This window comes from Amaranthus tricolor, chromosome 6, assembly GCF_026212465.1.
Source record: "Amaranthus tricolor cultivar Red isolate AtriRed21 chromosome 6, ASM2621246v1, whole genome shotgun sequence".
Classification (NCBI taxonomy): Eukaryota; Viridiplantae; Streptophyta; class Magnoliopsida; order Caryophyllales; family Amaranthaceae; genus Amaranthus; species Amaranthus tricolor.
The window spans coordinates 28,316,469-28,338,445 of record NC_080052.1 but is presented as its reverse complement, the minus strand read 5'-3'; the positions used below and the strand labels follow the sequence as shown (position 1 = coordinate 28,338,445).

Below are 21,977 nucleotides of genomic sequence, written 5' to 3'. Positions count from 1 at the left end.
AAGTAACTTGATGACGACGACAATCCAATCAAATTCCTAAATTATCCGCAAAGTGCTAAACAGAAATTATATATATAAACTGATAAAAGAAAGGAAGAATTGAAATTAAAATACTCCCAAGTCCCCTATAATTTTTCTTCGCAGAGGTATTCCAATTGCTTAATTTCCCAGTTTCCATTTTCCAGTCGAAATTGCAATTCTTTTTGTCGTTAATCAAACCAATTCCAGTAATGTAATTTTTCAATTATTTTGAATCGCCGTTTGATCAGTGCCAAAAGAATGGAGAATTTTTTTTATTCATTCGTTTGCTCATTCTTTTCCTTCTTTTCATTCTTGCAGTCTTGCAGATAGCGATTTTTCTCGTCTGAGTGCTGAAATGGCAAAAAGTGCATTCAAATTCGAGCACCCACTGGGTCTGTTACCATTCCTTTCATTTGGGATTCTTTATTTCAGTTTATATGCTATTATGATTTTAATCTGCATTCGAATTTGTAATCATATTTTGTGATCAAAGTTCGGGGAAATTTTCATCATGTTGGTAGGAATTTGACTTTGATTTTGTGCTAATTGTGGTGTATAATAAGAAAAGGAGTTTGCGTGCAAAATTAAAAGTTGAACTTATGAATTATGGGAGGCGATAAGTATGCTTGACATTTCTTAACTTTGGTTTAAACATCCATAATTGAATCTTTTTTTATCATTAGTGATCAAAGTTTGTGAGTTTTTCATCTGGAAATTCTAATTGTGAATATTAGTAGGCATTTAATACCCTACGGGCAAAGGGGAGAGTAATTAATCCTTCTTATACATGGTGAGAATTGGACCCATCTCACAAAGAGAAAGCACTCCACCACTAGGTTAATCATCATTTTCGGTACGCGTTAGACTTTGATTTTGTGTTAATTGTGTTAATTATTCATTACCAAAAATGGGTTTGCTTGCAAAGTTAACTTTAAACAGTTGGGCATTCTTTTGTTGATGAATTGTTGTGGGAAGTATAACAACGATCTTGGGTTACTCTTGATCATGTTGATAAACAATGAGATGATAAAGAATTAATCCAAAAACAATCATTAAAGCAAGAGTAGTAATCGACACCTTAATACGATTATCCCGAACACTTTTAACATCAACACCTACATTTTCATCTTCATCAACATCTTTTTCATCACAACTATTTACTTTATCATCATTTTCATCCATCAAAAGTCTCCTTTGACTTGTTGATAAATGGGATGCTAAATCTTTTTATTTTTCTTGGTGTAGCTGGGCTTTGAAGGGCTTCCATGATCAACTCCCTTGTAGTCCTTTTGAGAGATGGCATTTTCCATTTACTAGCTTCTGAAAATGATTATTTGAATTGTTGATATTCATTTTCAAGATCCATGATCAACATCAATGAATTAAAGATGGTGTGCACACTTTATAAGCCTTCCTCCCATTGTCATATGGTTTTGGAATGATATCTCTTTGACTTATGAAGTGTGCACTTCGTATTTCCCTGATTATATGCTACCATTTACAATAAGTCCAGTTAAACTTAACATTCACTCGGGTATCAATCTATAATATACTTTGATCAAGGCATAATGCCCGGTTGTGGATGATTTTCGGGTGAAATAAGGAAACTGAAATTACTAGTGGTTTTTAACATTGTTTAAATTGTTAGTTGTAGCCCAATTGATAATCATGTTTTGTGAACAGTATTAGTCGAATTGTCAACATTCCTTTATATCCTATCTCCTATTTTCTCTTATACTAAAGTTGGGATGAGGAAGGATTGAAAGTTAATGTTTACTTTCAGAACACAGACAAGCTGAAGCAGCTCGCATCAAGGAGAAATATCCCGATAGAATTCCTGTAAGATGCGTTAATTTTCAACATAATGTGATTACTTTGTAAGAAGTATTTGCGTTTTCATGTTTTGCCCATCAGATTATCAATTCTAACCTAGATAGCTGATTGTGCAGGTGATTGTTGAAAAGGCTGAAACGAGTGACATTCCCGACATAGCTAAGAAAAAGTAAATCTCATATTTGGCTCTCTTTTTGGATTTCAGTTATTTGATACTCATGGCATGGTGACATTGTTGATAATAACTCTAAATTTGCAAATCACCTTATATGTATTAGTGTACGGTATCTAACTTGTAGTTCTGAACTAGAAACTGGTCTAAAACTTGAAGCTTCTCATTTACCTTTTACTATAAGTCTGCCAAATTGTGTCAAGCTTAAGTTGGTCTAATGCTTGTGGCTCGTCCGATGATCAGACCTAATATATAAATTTCCGAAAGATTTTTGCATCGTGCATGCACGAATGATAGGTTTTCATCCTGTTACTAGTGATTTATGTTTGTGATCCCTGCCCTTATGAGTTATCGCAGGTACCTCGTCCCAGCTGATTTAACTGTTGGACAGTTTGTATATGTGGTGCGAAAGAAAGTAAATTTAACTCCTGAGAAAGCCATATTTGTGTTCGTGAATAACATTTTACCTCCAACTGGTAAGTTTGAAATCTAGTAAACCTTAAAAGCACTCTTACGCAATTTTTCGTGTTTGTAAGCATGGTTTTTTTTTTCTTCTGTAGCTGCTTTAATGGCCACAATTTATGAAGATAACAAGGATGAAGACGGGTTTCTTTATTTGACTTATAGCGGGGAAAATGTGTTCGGATCAAGTTGCTGCGCCTGCTGCTGATTCGCGTGTGAATAATCAAAGTCATCCAAAACTTGTTCAGTAAATCTTCCAGTTCATGACTATCATTCACTTATGTTCCTTGGATCCAAAATTTGTTTTTCTGACCATTAATTTAGGGCTTAATCCTCGTAATACTACCACTTATTTGTAATTAGGAGGTTCTGTACAATGAAGGGCTGTTGTGCCAACTGCTAAGTATGGGGCAACTTTTAGCTGCTGAAGTTGGCAATGGACCATCTATGTAACGTAATAAACGTGTTCAAAATACTTGATTTTGTTCGGATTGAGCCATTAAGTGGCTCTGTTCGGGAGGATTGTGTGTACGCAATCTTACCGTTAAAAATATATGTATCTTTGTGCGTCGTTAGTTCAAGAAGCAAATTGAGATCGATGAAGGGAATTCCATTTAATTAGAGTTGATACCGGTAAAATTTGACCTGATTCAACTTAATTTGAAACGGATCTAACTCAGAACGTCGTTATCTAAATCCAACACAATGATTTGAATGCCCACCTTAGCAATTCATACAGTGTGTTTGGAAAACTTGGTTGGTAATGAAATGTATGGAAAAGAAGTGTGGAGTCATTAGACTTATTTGATTGCCAACTGAGTAGTACTATTGACAAATGTTGAAAAAAAAAAAAAAATCTATTTTTCATTGTTTGGTTTCTTTAATTAGTAAAGTTTGTTAAAATTATAAGAAATGTCTTAGTAGTAAATTAGATTCCATTGTTATCATAAATTTTCCATTGTTATTGAAAGTAAAGCTATGATCCAAAAATAATTTATGGAGAATTAAATCTTATTTCAGTACTATATAATTTTAAAATTGAATCTCGCCTAATCCTTCCTTTATTTAGTCTACCCTATAATTCAAAAAAATTATATTTACAGATTCACCAACAATTATTGTGCGAGCTAACTATTAAGTGGATTTCATTTAGATGAAATTAAGGGATTAAATTTGTACAATCTTATCCTTGTAAAAACAAATACTTTTTTTACTAAATTGTTTTTCAATTGATATTTGATAGCCAATATGATCTTCAATCTTCAATTAAAACATAAAAATATGGATCTTTGCATTAATTACATTAACAACAACCACAATAATATTAGAGCTTTAATCTAAAAGATTAGAAAATCTTTGCATACATGAAGAATAAAAAACATAATCTAGGAAAAACAATACTTAATTAATCAAAATTTTATTCATCAATCTATTACAAACTCATTACTTTTTTATTTTTCTATTCTTTTGATACCCAACCTTAATTCTTAAAAGGAAAGAAAAAGGAAGCAAGCAAAACTAACATACGCAAAAAATAAAAATCAATATAAGTCATTTAGGATGAGGATTTTTCTTAACACATTGTTGCTTAACCCATTTGATTCCAGCCTTGAATCCTCCAAAAAAAGATGTTTTCTTCTTGTTGGTGTCTTTGTTTTGCACTGGTTTTACATCATCCATTGCACCAAAACCTCCTTCACCCCATTGATCTGCCCATGTTGGTGCCTCAGATGCCATAAACACCTACATCAATTATTAGTACAATGTTAAATGCAACAATGGAGTAGATGTGAAGCTACATGTACTCATTTGTACCATTAAATTTACTAAGTTTGCATCATCATAATCATCTTATCCAGTATATTTCATTCATAAGAACTATGATCAGGGTTTGGATTGAGAAAAAAGGCGGTAACGCATACTCATAAAGAAGAATACAGCCAAATAGTCCCTCTGAATGAAAAAGAACTAGGTTTGCATATTCAATGTAATAGTTTTTTTTAAGTAAATATAGCAAATTCAATTATACGGGTGAATTGGAATTTTGCAATTACCTGAATGAATCAAGATGAGTGTGAATTGATGGGTAGATTTGTGCTTGCTCTATTAACAAGATATTAGGAACTATTGTTTTGGTTTTTAAGCATGTGGTTAGGCTCTTTTATGCTGTTTTCAACCTCTTTTTTAGTGGACAAAGCATTTTGCTTTTGTTAGTCACTTAACTTGTATCTTTTCCTTTCTTGTTAAGCAAACTCTTGTTGCTACCTCAATGCTACTAATTTATCATATTCTTCTTTCTAAATTGTGAGTTCTTTCAATTATTGGCCCATTTTTAGATGTTATCTAAATTGCATTATTTTGTTAATACTCTTACCATAATGGCCTAATTAGTGGTTTAGCTAATTAATAACCTTTTTAAAGGTATAGTTATCAAATAATAAAACTTTTTTATTTAATCCGTACTTCCTAAAATATTTTTTAGGTAGCATTACTAGCAATCTAGCATATTAGTGGGAGTCATTTGAGGATATTATTATAGTAAAGTATTGTTTTTTTTATGTGATCAGCAATTAGATTATTGAACTCACTTAGATGAAAATTCTTCTGTTTAAATTACATATATTTACCCTTTAACTTGTAACCTTACTGATTCATTCAACCTAAATATAACATCAAATTCAAAGAGGAAATAATGAGATATAAAATAAACAAACATATAAGAAGTAATACTCCTTGCATCAACTAAATCAAAATTTGGCTTATATACATATTCTCTCTGAACTTTTAACTTGCCATATATTCAAATTTCAAATTTACTTTTGAATGCTCCTCCATAGTCACTACAAAAAGGAGAAAAGCCGATAACTTTTCAATATATATTAAAGGTTCTACACACTGCTTTATTTGTAACTCTCTTCATTGAGAAAATCTTATATCCACTAAAAACTCCAAACCTTATAAATCCAAAACTCGACTTTAAATCAAAGTGAAAAATTAAGGCTTAAATCTAAGTCTTTAGACATTCGACTTAAATTCGATTCATGATATTTCTGAGTTTTATTATTAGATAAACAGATAGAATACTCTATAAAAATTATACTTCCCTTCATATGTAGTTGAATTAAATAGTAGTACCACTCTTGATAGAAACCTCATTAAATTCATTATAGATGGATAATTAGTGGCAACCTAAGTTAATAAGCTCATAGGATACAAGGTCTCTTTCCATAATATTGATTATTCACCTGTTAATCTGTTGCCCTTTCATTCTGAATGAATATAATATGCCATCCTGGAAGTAGTTGAGTTAGGTTATTATTTAGGATATATGCATAATAATTATTAATCTATCATAATTACTATTTTATGATATATTCCAATTTAAAAGAATGTATTCATTCAAATTCAACTTAGTTCAAAAAGAAGGAAACACGGAAAGCAAAAGAGGGAAGAAAAGCAATAAAGAAAAAGACCCAAGAGAAAAGAATCACTTCAACAAAAGGCAAATCTAGTGCTTAAGATTAAGATATTCAAAGCTATATTCAGCAAGAATTTGTGTTTCTATTTTGGAACACAATCCTTTTTCCTTCCTTTGAAGGCTTTTAGATTCTGGGATCCATGTATTCTCATTTTCTTAGGTTTACACCATGTTTTCAACTATTGAACATTCGAATCAACTAAAGTAGTAAAATAAAATCGAGATTTCACATTCAGCGTTGAAGCCAAATTTCTCGGTGAGGTGTGAACAGTAAAATCATAATTGATTCCTCAATGTGAAATCACATGGTCTATGTTTAGAACACAATTGATTCCGTGCTTTGAGTTATATCCTTGATATACGAGCTTTTGGTGAAAAGAAAAATCAAGCAAACCCAAAAGCGAACCTATTAAGGAGTAGTTAAATGAATAAAAATAGATGAAAAACTGAAACATGGTATAACGCCGTAGAAACGATGTTCAATTTCATTGCTCTCTTTCTCAGCAGCCTAAGGCTGAAAAATATCAGCTGTTATATCTACAACAATATGCAACTTGGACAACAAAATTAGAAGAGGGGAAAGCAAAATTAGCAACTACTACACTAACTTATCTGTACTTGCCCTTTCTACTTGGCTTTTCGCACTGATTTAGACTTTTTCACCTTGCGGTTGTTTTTACTATCGATGCTTTCCCATGTGTATCCATCAGGAATAGCAAATGGGTCTGAAATCAATGCCTCGGGGCACTGTTGTTGCTGCTGTTGTGACTTGTTAGATGATCGGCTACTATTGCTTCGTCTTGGCCATGACAAAGATGTCGAAGCAGTTGTGGAGTGAGTTTCTCGTTCTTCAGATGGACTATGGTTGTTTCCGTTGCTCAAGAATCTTGGACTTGACAACGGAGTGTAAAAACAATCGGTTGGTTGCAACTCGATGAATTTAGTGAATGTAATTACTACCCTCACTGTTGGTACCACTGGTATTGCTATCTGCATCATTGGTACACCAATAGTATATGCATTAAATTACAGTAATAATAATACCCCAAGGTCCAGATGGCAGAACTTATACCAAGAACCACTGGATTTATATAGCAAAATACAGATTTGGTTGTTTGAGATTGGTACCACTAAACAACCAGAAAAAGCTAATAACATAAAGGCACATGCAGAGTGCAAGTGTGCAGCTGTGAACAGTCATCAACTTCAATCGAGTAAAAAAAAGATTAGGGGTGGTGTGACCGAGAATTGAGACTAGGATACCGAAAATCTTCTCATGAACCCCAAAATGATTGTAGATTGTACAAATTTACCAGTAATACTTTCAGACTTCAGTAACTAACTCAGGATGAGAAACATAGATTTACATCATCTTACAGTGTCAAGCACCCATAGTCATAGCTAGAGTATTAGTTTTTGACGCGGTAATTAAGGTGAAATGAAGTATGAGTAGGATAGCGTCAAAGCAGTATTCTCGATGAAGGTTACAAAGTGCAGAAGAATTCTAATACGACCACATATTAAGGGATTGTTAATCATTCATCTGAAGATCATGATAGGCAAGCTTCTAACACACCAGATAAACAGAATGATACCAGAGTTAGAAAAATATGGCATCATGATCCCATAAATACACGGATGAACGAGCTCCTTCTGGCAAGTGGACCAGCAATAAGCGATAACCTATAACCAGAATTCTACATTTGCACAATAGCAGCATCCAACTCCCTCTCCATGACTCCTGATAGGCCCTAAGATATACTTGCAGAATGAAAGTCTAGCAATTCATACAAACCTTTTGATATGATATATCCTCTGATAACTTGTTTGGATCCACAAATTCAAACCCTAATGACCTAATCTTCAAACAGCCAATTTGGCTTTGCCACAAATATTATCTTCAAATCCACAAATATTTCCCACATATTCAAAACCTCATCTCTAAACAGTCCATCCTTAGAGATCCACATTTTTTTCAAAGAAAAAAAAATAATAAAAAAATAATAAATAAAATAAAATAGTAATAATAATAATAATAATAATAATAATAATAATAAATCCCTCCATCGCTTTGAATTGCTTCAAAACAATTAAAAAGCTCCTCTAATTTTTGATAAATTTTGATAAATTATCTATCTCTAATTTTAATGAATTATTTATCTCTAATTTTTCGTGAAACACGGATACATGCTGCTATTTTTCTGATTTTCTCCTCCTTACCTCCATGCCCAATCGCAATTTAGATGAAAAGCTAGATTAGGAGTTCATAAGTATCAATTGTCGAGTATAATTGCAAAAAATTATGAAATGATTAGTCTAACATGTTAAGCCACACCTAAAATCTCAAAAGTATTACATAAATCATAGGAGTATGTTCAAATTTACTTAATCCAAGCATCCAGCTTGACACTGAAGAGTGAAGACTACTCCTTTCACAAGTCATACCTCAAACACACAGCCTGGTACAGGTATATCTTGAAGAACAATCTCCATATGACATACTCAAAAAGACATATTATGTATTAGTTGTACACATAATTACTATACAATGCCACACATGCCTACATATCATTCCCTAATGTTTGTGGACGGATTACATTAGAGGCAGGAATGAAGTTTCCTTCACTACACCTCATTAGCCAGACAAAGAGCAAGTACACTTAAAGAGGGGTCCCACTATCTTAAGAGTGGCCCACATGTTTAGGGTTATATAGCTTATTGGTCTCCGACATTTCCAAAACAATGGTCCTACAATTAAATATCCTTAATTATACTTTAGTAGATTTGTTTATGTAGTAATAGTAGAAATCAAAATCAAACGGCCACATTTCCAAGACAGAAAACATCGGATCAAGTGGACCCATTAAGATTATATAAAGCCTAAAGCTTTGATCTTTTTTTTTCCATATATCAATTCATAAACACACTTGCACCCTTTCCTCTCAAACCCCACCACCAAAGCCAAAAAATCATTCTTCCAAATCTCAACAATCCAAAAATTGAATAAAGATCCAAACTTCTATTTTACTCTTAAAAGTCTCAATGTAACCCACATTTCCCAATTATCAATAAATCAGGTATACTATACAAGTGAATAAAGCTAACCAAGACTATCAAATAGCGAGGAATGAATTATGTAAATTCTCCAAAATGCCCATCATATTTTTCTAACCAATATGATTTTGGGCATGTGCAAAGTTCTGACCGCACCAAATTCCCAAATTTAAGAAGCCTTAAATATTAGGGTATTTTTTTTATCAATTTTTGCTCGACACATGTTTTCTATCAAAGTGAAGATACTTGTACAAATAAAGTAAACAACACTAATGATAGTAAATACTAATACATGAACCTAAAAAAATCATAACAGTAAGAATTATGAGAAGTAGTAAAAATGCCCTGTTAAGCTACATTTCTATTACTATACTTCTATTTAAATGAATCAAATACTCGTACTGAATTGAATAGGAGTAAAAGCAAAAGCAAGAGTTGCAGAAATAGATTAAAGTAAAATATCAACAAGTACTATGAGCAAAGTGAATTACCAAAAATACCCATCACATTTACAAGGAAAAGATCTAGGAGGAAACCTGGCATCCCCACATTTGACATTTCACAATCACCAATAAATCTACTTTAATGAATAAAGAAAGCAAGACCACCAATACTGGAGTTATGAATTAAAAGTAGCAATAACCATAAGTACAAATTTCCATTTAATCACCCCAAAATAACCCCAACAAGATTATGACTAACCAAAGAATGCCCCCTCTAATCATGTCCAAACCATCCATACTCTTCATTTTACCTCAATATTCCATGCCAGTAAAAAAAATCCTTCACATATCAACTTATTACTCCATGTGTCCTTTTAAATTTACTACAATTTTTTCTCATAATATCAATTCACTTTCAGTAGCAAATTCATAAATTACTCCCAACAATTAACGGAGCTAAACACTAGCCATTATTTCAAGTTAAGAAGTATATAAAAGCCATTGTCAAAATGGACAATTAGATAGGTTTTAGGTTGATCAGAGTTTAAGATTGGTCAAAATATTTAAAAATCGCTATGTTAAGCAATTTGACTTTGTTGCTATTACAATAATAAGCAAAAAGAGTAAAACTATTAACATGAAATCAAAAAATCATAACAAATGTTCACAAGTTTGGGTCTCATGGCTAAGACAAAATTTGCCAGGTCTAGCCGTAGGAATCAAGTAAACAAGATGCACAGAAAAAGACTTATACCAAGAGCAAAACAAAAGAGTAAAAGAATCCTGACAAAAGAGCTTATCAAAACCCCACATTTACCCAATTATCGATATAACCAATAATCAATCCTGAAAAAAAAAAAAAAAAAAAAAAAAAAAAAAAAAAGCAAAGCAAGCAAGTTCAAAATTGCCAGGTAAACCAAAAACAATATGAATTACCAAAATTACCCATGTTACTCCCTCCATTTTTTCATCTAATAAAATTTTTTATCAAGATCCATTTCAAATTTTTGTAAAATTATTTAAAGTGAAATCTTATTTAATTCGTTTATAATAATATATAAATATTTATGTATTAATTTTTTGACAATTTATCTAGAATTATCCAATCTTTTAATGTTTTTTTCAATAATTAAAACTTTTGATTAACCATTAATAATTCGAATTTTAGGATCACCTATAAGAGAACATTTTTGCTCAGATGGTGACCGATTTTTGCAGGTTAATTGCCACAAAAACAATAAATAAATAAAAAATTAAAAATTGAAAGTTAAAATAAAATAAAAAAAATTATTCGATTTCTTTTTTAATTTTTAAAATTTTTTTATTTTTTTATAATTTAATTTTGCATTTACTTTTTTTTTTTTTTTAGCAAAAATGACTCGTTTTTATATAGGCAAGAGGTTACATTGGTGTATTCTTAGCGAACATCTCTTGTAGTTGAAATATTCATGATTAATCAAAAGTTGAAATTATTATAAAAAAATAGTAAAAAATTCGACCATTCTAGTTAATTTTTTTATAGTATTATTGATTTTGATGATGCAAAAATGGCTATCAAAAACACTTATTTTAATTACCGGTCAATAATCCCATCTTTTGAAAATTTTTTAATAATCTAACTTTTGTTTTCAGTTTGTTGTCAATAGACCCGTCAAAGAAATGACTACTATCTCAGGTTACCTCTTATCTTCTTCCTTCTTTATAACAATCCAATCTATTTGTCATTAACTACTAATTTTCCCACCTTTAAAATTTTGTTCAATAATTCAATTTTTACTTTTTGTTTATTGCTAATGAACCCTTAAAAAACTAAATAAAATTGTTAATATTTCCCAAGCTTATGAAATTGATCATTTCATAAATAATAATTGTCTTTACATACATATACCATCAAATAGAGATGTTCAAATCGTGAATTTTTTGAAAATAATTAAAGAGAAAATGTATTAAAGAAATTAAAAGAGACTTTAATATGTATGGATGAGATATATTTAATGGGAAATAAGTTGAATTATTATAAAATAGGAGAAGACGACAGTTGACCAAGCAGGTCATTTTCTAAAGAATTCATTAACAATAAACTGAAAGCAAAGGTTAAATTATTACAAAATTTTCAAAATATAAAATTATTAATAGATGATTAAAAATAAATTATATTATTCACAACAAATTTTCCAACAAATTTTCCACAAAATTCAAAATATTCCAAAAAATAATAAGAATTACGGAGAGTATTTTATTACCTTTACAGGAAAAGTCCCCGGCGGAAACTTGGTAGTAAGCAATTCCCTCATCCTCCTAACAGCCTTAACTTTATTCGCTAAAATATCAAGCAATGGCAAAACCTCCGCCGTTTTCAATGGAAAATCCTCCGTCAACCACACTGCTGGCCGTAAACTCTTGACGTATTCTTTCTCCTTCGTCTTCACCTCCGTTGTCACTGGAATCCTCGCCGTCGTCTCATTCACCGTTGACGCTCTTCTCCTTTCCGGGGCTCGTTTAGTCGACGACGGCGCAAAGTTGATATCTACGCTCTTCCTTCCTACTGAAACCCACTCTCGCTCCTCCCTAACGAAACTGCTATGCCGTCTCTTTTCATGATCGCCGCTATGGTTGAACTCGAAGTTTTCTGCTACTAAAAAACCTTCTTCTTCATCAAGCTCTAATGGAAGCACTTGTTCATCTCTTGAACTCACTTTTCGCGACCTAAAACTGAATACTACGTTCTGGATGTCGTAAACTTTTGCTTTCCATTTTTCGACGCTTTCGATTTTTTCTTGGCGTCGCCAATTTGTTCGAGGTATTAACTCCGCTTTTGTGACGTCCATTCCTGGTCGGTATACACTTGTTTGGGAACAAAATGATGCCACGTCATCGTCGGACATTGGAGCTCCGGCATTCTCGAATGCGTCGAAGATTTTCTTTTCGTCACGGTTTAAGACTATTAAAGAACCTTCTGGAATTTCTTTGTCGGAATCTCCTTCACCGAGGAAAAGGAAGCTTTGATCGGCGCGTTGAATTTTCATTCCATCGAATCCTGCTAATGTTGTGTCGGCGCGTACATTTCCGTCGCGCTTCCATATTCTGTAATTAGATTAATGGAAATTCAATGCCTTTGGCGGTTACACAGACGGGAATTTACGTAATTAGCACAAAGTAAGTGTATACGTTATGAATTTTCTCATTAATTAACTGAAAATTCAAACAATTTGCTAAAAAAAATTGTCCAATTAAAATTCTTAATCGAGAAATTATGAAGATCCATTGAAGCCGTTTTTTTTTATGGAGTAATTATTTTTTTGATAAAGATTTATGTTGTTTTTAATGAAATTAACTGCAATAACTCAATAAAGTCGAAATTGTTGAAATAATTTATGAAATGCAGACGAAATTCTTCAAAATGCCAAAATGCTATCAAATGTCAGCATTTCAAACCAAAAAATTTCAAATTAATCATAAAAAATAATAAACAGGGATGACCGATAATAAGTAAACGAAAAGGTAGAAATTAAGATTGATATACCGATAAGTATCAGATGGAGCAATTTTGCCAATAAAAGGAACAAAAGAGGACTCAAAATGAAATTGAATCTCCAAATAAAAATCCCTCATTCTTCTTAAAACAGCAAGTAGTCTAGGAAGACGACGACGCCATTTTGCCCAAGCAGATAAATGATGATGTTGAACAAGAATTCTAGAAACTTCCAATTTCCTTCTACAGAGAGCATCTTGTAATGGGTTCCATCCAGCAGAATTCTGAAGCGATACATCAGCTCCAGCAGAAGCAAGGAGTTGAACCGAAACGGGGTCGTTTAATCTAACAGCTAAATGGAGTGGCGTTTCACGGAATGGAATATCTTCACGGCGGTCAAGAAGGGATGAGATCTGGTCAGCAAGTTTCTCTTCGCGGAGTGAGTCTAACTCGGTGATGACTCGGGATGGATCAGCGAGTTTAGGGATGGTTGATAGGAAGCGAGTTAACGAGTGGTGGTCGTGGAGGGCGACGGCGTAATGGGGTGGGCTATGAGAGTAGTTAGATGGATTAATGGGCTGTGCTTGGTGTTGGGTATGGGAGTGGGATGAAGGATGGGGTGGAGGTTTTGACATTGATGGTGAGTGAGACGTTACAGGGTTTAGAGAGGGAATGTTATGGAGGTTGAAGAAGATGGATGTGAAAATTTTGAGATAGAAAGAGAGAAATTGAGAATATTTTTTGTATTTTTGTGGGGATTTAAAGAGAGAGATAAAGAGCACGCTAGGACAGGAAGAAATAGGAGAGCACACTTTTTGTGAGGACTGAGGATGAGGAAATTGCTGAAATGCTTAAACTTTTAATTGGGCAAATTTTTACTTTTTAAGAGAAAAAATTATTTAAAATAATTTAATATTTTTATGATTTTCTTATCTATGGACTAAACATGAATAATTTTAATTTTGAAGGGTATTTTTCCAGGTTAAACAATAACCAAATGACTTATTATAGCATATTTTTTTTATAACAAAGATAAATTAAAATAAAATGTCGAAATAAATGTTAAAGAATTTTTGATTTTTTAATTATTCAGAATTTTTTGTGTGGATTTTCAAAAATTTTCTCTAATTTTATATTAATTTTTAGTTTATTTTTTTGGTAAATTACTTATTATAGCAAGTCATTGGGTTACCAAAGTTTACTCCAGGCAAATACCCCTTAAGTTGGGAATATTCATGCTTAATTAATAAGTAAAAGTATTGTAGGAAAATCATAACAAGATTGAATTATGCTAGATTTTTCCTTTTTTTCATTTGAGGAAATTATTAAAAATAAATTAATATTTGCTCGATTTACACAAATAATATATACATATTGTTTATTTTTAAATAAATTAACCTATCATCATAAATTATCATACAATTATAAATAAAATAAAAGAGTAGAAAATAGAGTAACAAATATTGACTATTTAGAGTCTTGCTAAATGAATTGATTTTCTTAAATAAATTTAAACTAAGGTAGTTACGTATTTAAAAGGTTTTATTACATCAAATTTTAATACTTAAATAAAAATTTTAAATTGATTAATTGTTTGAAATTATAAATAAGTAAGGACTTTTTAAAAAAAATTTATTGATGTCAATTAATAAAAGTTATTAAAATTTTGGGAAAATTAAAATCAAATAAATTAGTTTGAATCTACTCAAAACAAGTTCAATTCATTCATAAATAGTTAGTTTATATTATTTAATTGAATTCTAAAACACCAATAAAAATCTTTTTTAGTATAATTTTAGGGCTGAATAAGATTAAATATTTTAAAAAGTTATATTATTATCCAAAGTTATTATTTCATTCAAATATATAGCATTTTATACTTTTTTAAAACAAAAGAATATCTTTTTGTTGCATTATTCATTGAAAAATTTTTTATGTATATTTTCATACTAACTTCATGTTTTACATCGTTTTTTTTAAGTGTAGAAACTCGTACAATACACAGTTTTTTTAACATCGGCATACTCATATATCCTCTTTGATTTGCATCAAAGAAAAAGTGAATAATTTTTAGAAAGTGTTAATAAACGAAGAGAGAAGATGAATTGTGTTGATGAAATTAAAAGAGAGTTAAAATGTAGGGATGAAATCAAAGGAAAGTGGTTGGCCATTGTCCAAAATAAAAAATGATGCAAATTAAGTGGGCAGACCAAAATGAAAAATGATGCAAATTCAATGGAATTTATGGAGTATAGAAACATATGACATTAAAAAAAATAAAACCAGTATTACACAATAAAAACACTCAATTTTGACCGTCATACACTCACATGTATAAATTAACTCAATAATTTTAGAAATTATCAACAACATACTATGGAGTATTTCATATCCTCTAATTTACTAAATTTAACTATAAATGAATTCTAATCAAGTTTAATTTAATGGTAGAAATATTGGTCAAGATCATATTTCATGTCATTTTATTTTAGCGAATAAATGAGTTTCATTTTGCAAACTCTTTCTGGTTGCGACACTTGAAATTTTACGAGTTTTTTTAGTATAATGTATGATATTTGCTAAAAAAAATACTCAATTATTATTTATAATCATTTTCAAACTATACTTAAATTTATTTTCAGCAATTATACAAACAAACTTTTTATTAAAAATATATACAAGATGAACTTATTTTCATCAGAATCAGAAAATGTTAGTTTATCTTTTGACAAATTCTCCTTTCATAATAACTTTTTGGATTTTCGGATCTATGGAAGTATATACTAGTTTAACTTAGTTATTGTACGTTGTAAGAAAAAAAATGAAAAAATAATTCTATTTTGTATAATAATAATAATAATAGGAGTGATAAGAATAATTTGCGATTTATAAACTTAAAGTTTAAAGTTTAGGTATTTTATGCTATTCACAGCTTTAGTGTTTAATTTTTGCAAATAATAGACACCAAAGTAATCTATAGTGTTTAGGAAAATTTAACGAATTTCGCCACTTAATCTAAAATTTCAACCATTTAACCAAAAATTCGGACCATTTAACTAAAACTAGCACTTTTAATTATTATTTTCAAGAAAAATTATTAAAATTTTGCTAATAGTTTTCATTAGAAATATATCAAGTATTATTTAACACATGCAAACAAGTCGAATTGATATAATCGAACGATAAATTTATTATCCACTATCTACCTACTTTACACGACGATTAAGATCTTTTTACATACATATTCATTTATTTCGGTATAATCCACTAAATTTTTTCATATACACGCTCTAATTAAAACAAATACGAAGCAAAACTTGTGAAGTTATACAAATTTGCCATTACTCAAAGTAATAAACGAAATTGAAGTTGTAGAAATGATTATTTTTAATGAGGAAGAAACCAAAAGCAAAGGAAAAGGAAAGGTGAGGGTTGTAAGGTGACCAAAGCCCCAAAAAGAGCCAAAGAAGAAAGAAGGAACAGACTATTTTGTCTGTGAAGACACAGACCATCCTTTAAGATGCATATACACAGTATAAATCCAATTTCTAGATTTCCTCTCCTCTTCTTTCTAAGTTTCTTTAGCATCTTCACTTGTCTTTTTTTGGATTTTTTTTTTTAATAAAAACCTATAAATAAATTATATATAAATATCCTCTAATCATAAATAATCTATTGTGATTTGTGAAGACTGTTCAGATTCCATGCAATATTGCTATTTGCATTTGGACACATTCTCAATCTTGAGCTACTTTTGCAAGGCATATACTACGTTAATCGAGTATATATTTATTTTATTAGAAGTACTAAATATGGATATTTAGTTTTATGTTGCTGATTCTATATTGAGATTTAAATTTTAATAATCTTTTTGTTTTTTTAATGTAATTTTTATTTAGAAAATTTCACCCTAAAGAGAAAAAAATTTAAATAATGTTTTTTAGACATATTTTAAAAATAAAATATATCAATGTGAGATCTCGTTAGATTCGTCTTAATGCATACTTTTTTATTATGTATTTTTATAATTTTTTATCATGCGTATTTAGAAATATTAAGGTTAAAAATTTGATTTGAAAACTGTGTAAAAAACAAATGAGAAAAACAAAAAAGAATAAAAAGAGTATATATATATATATATATATATATATATATATATATATATATATATATATATATATATATATATATATATATATATATATATATATATATATATATATATATATATATATATATATATATATATATATATATATATATATATATATATATATATATATATATATATATATATATATATATATATATATATATATATATATATCGTTGGAATTAAAGTACATTTAAATTTTAGTGTTGGTTGGTATACTTGAGTTGATATTATTAATATTGATATTTAATGGATGAAATAATATAAGAACACCCTTTTTAGAAAAAGAAAGACTTAATCTGAATATATTTAAACTTATAAACCAGGATCAAATTGAAAGTTTAATATAGAAAACACCACATAAATCATATTTGGAGTAATTAGTTTGTAAATTGACTTTAAATAATAAAATAACACTTTTATTTATTTCCTCTTATTCATTTGCTTAGAAAATACACAATTGTAGATGGGAGTAGAGTTGTTCAAAATAAATTCAATGCTTCAATATTTTTACGACCTTGTAATTAAACTCGATTTTAACTCGACTTAAAATAAATTTAAAATTATATAAAACTAATGTAAACACAAAATTGGATTTGAAATCGACCTAAGGTAGTATTTGGCAACATAGAATTCATTTGAAAATAGAAAATTTAATTTTGATATTCAAATTCAAGAATTATAAATGACGTATATATATTTGGAATTTGCAAATTTTGATGCTTGACCAATTCTACATTGTTATTGGAATTCTCTGGAATTGACCGAATTTCATATTTTCATATTTAAGATTTATCAAACATAATATTTGAGTTAATTTAACATTTAAAAAAAATTCAAATTACCAAACATACCATAAAATTAATCTAAAATTGGAATAAACAACTCTAAATAAAACAATGCTTTCGGCTTTGGAGAAGGGGAAAGAGTTCGGACATATTCATAAGCTGGAGTGTTCAAATTGGGCTGCTCGGCCCACATAAGCATATGGGCAAATACATAAAATTAGAAAGCAAATATGTGTTGGGCTTATTTCAAATTAGAACAATTTTCTTAGTCATTATGTTTATTAAAAAACTAGCAAGTTTTGTATGAGATCGTCTCATCGTGAGATAGGCCTATATAAGTAATCCATTAGTAAAAAAACACAAAAGAAAAATGAAAACTGAATTTTAGTTATATAGAAAGCGGTTATTTTTTTAAAAATAGTTTGGGCTGACCCAATTGAAGTCGTCTCACGATGAGATAGTCTCAATAAAGAAATAGTGTAAAAAATTAGTGTAGAAACTCATGCAATGCACACTTTTTTTAGCATCAACATATATAAACATATGATCAGGGCCGAAGCCATGATTTTAAATTAGGGGGGCCAAATTGTCAATATACTCGAAAATTATTTATTATATGAGGTGTTGAAAACTGGCATCATGACCCGAAATTTACACAACATTGTAACCGAATCCGATTTGACTTGAATTTAAAAATGATTTACAATTATATAAAAACAATATGGACACAAAATTCAATTTCAAACTCACCCAAAACACCTAACTCGAAATCAACAATGACTCGCAAAAACCATTAAACACTAGTTAAGCTATAAAAATATTAAAATCTTATAGACCGAAATGAAATTGAATCATATAAATTTATTACTCTATAAAAATAATAGTTTAAATTAGGGTTTGATCCTTTAATCTTAGATTACAAATGTGTTAGTCCAACCATTGAGTTATAGTAATTTTTGTTATATTTTTACTCTCTTTAAACTATATATCTTATTAATAAGGGGGGGCAAAATTAAATTTACAAGGGATCACATTTTCGGCAAGGGGGGCGGGGCCTCCCCAGCCCCCATGTAGCTTCGCCCATGCATATGATGTTTAACAAAATAAACTTACTGATATTATGCAATAGAAATACTTAATTTTGACAATTATATGTATAAAATTACCCCGTAATTCTAATAATTATCAGCAATATATTATGCATTATATTATATTCTCTAAGTTACTCAATTTAACTATAAATAAATGCTCGTCAAAGATACTTTAATGGTAGAGATATTGCTCAAGATTAAATGCCATGTTATTTTTCTTTATCCAATAAATGAGTTCCATTTGGCAAAACTCTCTTTAATTCAAATACTTGAAATTTTTTAAGCTTTTAAGTATAACAAGTGTAGAAACTCGTGCAATGAACGATATTTTTAGTATCAATATGTATAAACATATGATATTAAAAAATAAAACCAGAGTTATTATACAGTACAAACACTTAATTTTAACAGTTAAAGTATAAATTAACTTTGTAATTTTGAAAATTATCAACAACATATTATACAGTTTATTAAAAAATTACCCGTTATTTTCTCATACAAGACTTGCTAAATAAACAAGGGAGAAACTGAATTTATAGATAGCATGATCTGTCATATTTGTGATGATTCAAAACATTAATATTAACGTTCAAAATAATGTGTTGAACATTTAAATAACTAAAATGAGTCTTTTAAAAATGTTTTAATTATTTTAGTCAGACTTTTTAATCCAATTTTAAACTATCAGACCGCCTTAAATTAAAATTTGAGTTGGTAATTTTTATTCACAAACAAACAATGTAAAAAGTTTAGAGCTTAACATAATAACATTCTTGTTAGGTGTTTAGAAGTGAATTTTTGTTGGGTGGTCTAATGATATTAGCCACGTAGGACTTAGGCTGCAATGACAAATAGCAAATGTAAATATTTTATCTTAAATAGTATAAACATTTTGAATATTAGAGCCTTAAAATATACGAATGTAAAATAATTATAAGTAGTTAATTACTATTACAATCGATAGTTTTATGTAAGAAAATCTACAAAAATTTATCAAAATATTTTTATGTTACCAAATAATTTATGTTTCAATTATTTTCATATACAAACAAAATGGACTACATACTAAATATTACTTCCGTTCCAATTATACGTTCCACTTATTTATTTACAAATTTTATTATTTTAATTTTAATTAAAGTAAAACGTATAATTAAAACGGTGACAATGAGTAATTTATATGTAGGGCTGAGGATGACCACCCCTTTGGCCCTCTCACTCTATCCTAAATGCAGCCATGACCCACATGTGCCGAGGAAAGGGGATAACTAGTTGAAATTCGATCTTAAGACTAAAAAGATAAAACTTTTTCGACTGAATGAAATCCGATTGCATGAATCAATCAAAGGCGAGAAAATCTAGCTCCAACCGGAAAATAAGACACCACAATGGGCGCCGAAGATCTCTTGATCTCTTTGGAGTTGCTGGGCGACGACTCATCGGCTTTGATATGGTTTGGTTGGTCTTGTTCACAAGCAACCTGATTGAAAACTGGGAAGCAACTAAACAAATTAAACAATGAAGGCATTTTTAGAAATTTTGTGGTAAAATTTATAGAGTTTGATGTGTATACAAGAATTATAAAGATGTGAAGTATGTATGTGTTTTTTGTTTTTGGTCTTTTGTGAATGATGCTTAGGTTCCATTTTTGAGGGTTTATATAGCAATTGAGAATATGTTCTCCAAGAAATGACTTGAAAACTTCGTCCCCAAGTAAAAGCTATTCATGCATCTTCTAAGAAGTAAGAACCATCCAATATCATGCCTCATAACTCATACAAGTCATAGAGTGATTAAGACATTGAACTTTTCTAGTTGCCAATATTGTTTGACCGTGTCAAAAAAAATTCATGATTTTGAACAGAGGCGGTTCTAGACTCATTTATATTGTCCGACCATCTAAGGATTCAGAAAACATGGATGTCATATATTAACAAATTCCTTATAATTCATCAGTCAAGCATAGTTCTATTGGTGACCTATTTTTTCTTTGATATTGTTAGTTAGAGATTTAAAATCTACAAAAATGTCCATATTTTACCATTAATGGTTGACAAAAGACCTCAATTTTCAAAATATTAGAAAGCCCCTTAGTATTTGCTTTGTCCCTGATTTTGAAATAATTAATGAATTTGTGATGAAATATGTGTTCGAAAGAATTGAGAAAAGTTTTTATCTTAATAATTAAGATCTCTAGCATTTGATATTTTTTTTAATGTAATTCTATCATTAATTTGTCTTTTTATCTTTTTTTTCGTTTTGATTTCTTTTTTTAATAAATTTTATAATTTTAAAATTTATGCAAAATGAAAAAGGAGTAGTAAAGTAGAGGCATGGAAAAGTCCTGAAATTAGCTAGTAGTCCAAAGGGAAAGTTGATTGATGTTGCCATTATCAACATCTCATTTTTAATTTAATTTTATTATCAATCAACTTTCATTTTAGTTGAAACATTAACTTTTAATTACTTGCCAAAACTCGTGTAATGAAGTCAATTCGATTGCATCATTTGAGCTATTTGATTGGTGTTTTAGCATCATTCTCATGATCTCCTATGGAGTCAAAATTTATGTTCAACTTTACCCTTTTCTTTATCCACCTTATTTAAACAAATTTTCATCCTTTTTCTTCTTCTATTAAATTCTTATAATTTTGTATTTTTAAATAACAAAATTAATAAATGAAGTAAAAAATAACATTAAGTTAATAAAGTGTTTAGCAAATGATTTTTAGTTAGTTATTTTGTTCATTATTGACTTGTTAGGTCAAATGGATAAAAGTATACTTTTATTTAAAAAAATTGCTCTCGATGACTTTTTAATTAACTTTGGTCTATTTAACCCATTTTTTCTTTAATGTCATTAAAACCAACAACTAATCTGACTTTTGCAACCGACCTAACATTTAACTAAAAATGCTCTTAGCTAGTTGAATAAGGTTTGTTTGGCGCAAGGTAGCTATGTGGATAGTTATTAGCGGTGTCAATAGTTGACAAGCTGTAGTTGTGGGTA

The 21,977-nt window shown here is 29.7% G+C and overlaps 2 protein-coding genes and 1 long non-coding RNA gene across 4 annotated transcripts; 1 reads left to right on the top strand and 2 right to left on the bottom strand.

The window, feature by feature from the left end:
- Positions 1-3,007, top strand: LOC130815455 (autophagy-related protein 8C-like). Of its 2 annotated transcripts, none has more exons than XM_057681939.1 (6): positions 1-146; positions 340-413; positions 1,805-1,860; positions 1,971-2,023; positions 2,384-2,502; positions 2,587-3,007. In XM_057681939.1, the coding sequence occupies exons 2-6, from the start codon at positions 377-379 to the stop codon at positions 2,694-2,696; spliced, it is 375 nt and encodes a 124-aa protein (XP_057537922.1). In that variant the 5' UTR covers positions 1-146; positions 340-376; the 3' UTR covers positions 2,697-3,007. The 2 variants fall into 2 exon arrangements, with proteins under 2 accessions (XP_057537922.1, XP_057537923.1); XM_057681940.1 differs by having other exon boundaries at positions 96-232.
- Positions 3,008-3,791: 784 nt separating this feature from the next.
- LOC130815154 (uncharacterized) lies at positions 3,792-4,754 on the bottom strand. Its single transcript, XR_009042542.1, has 2 exons — positions 4,543-4,754; positions 3,792-4,231 (listed from the first exon to the last, which is right to left on the bottom strand). It is a non-coding gene; the product is annotated as an uncharacterized LOC130815154 (long non-coding RNA).
- A 1,671-nt stretch (positions 4,755-6,425) lies between these two features.
- LOC130815352 (uncharacterized) lies at positions 6,426-13,736 on the bottom strand. The gene is made up of 3 exons (XM_057681793.1): positions 12,987-13,736; positions 11,707-12,547; positions 6,426-6,956 (listed from the first exon to the last, which is right to left on the bottom strand). Exons 1-3 carry the CDS (start codon positions 13,568-13,570, stop codon positions 6,594-6,596), a joined length of 1,788 nt encoding a protein of 595 aa, XP_057537776.1. The 5' UTR covers positions 13,571-13,736; the 3' UTR covers positions 6,426-6,593.
- Positions 13,737-21,977: the final 8,241 nt, after the last annotated feature.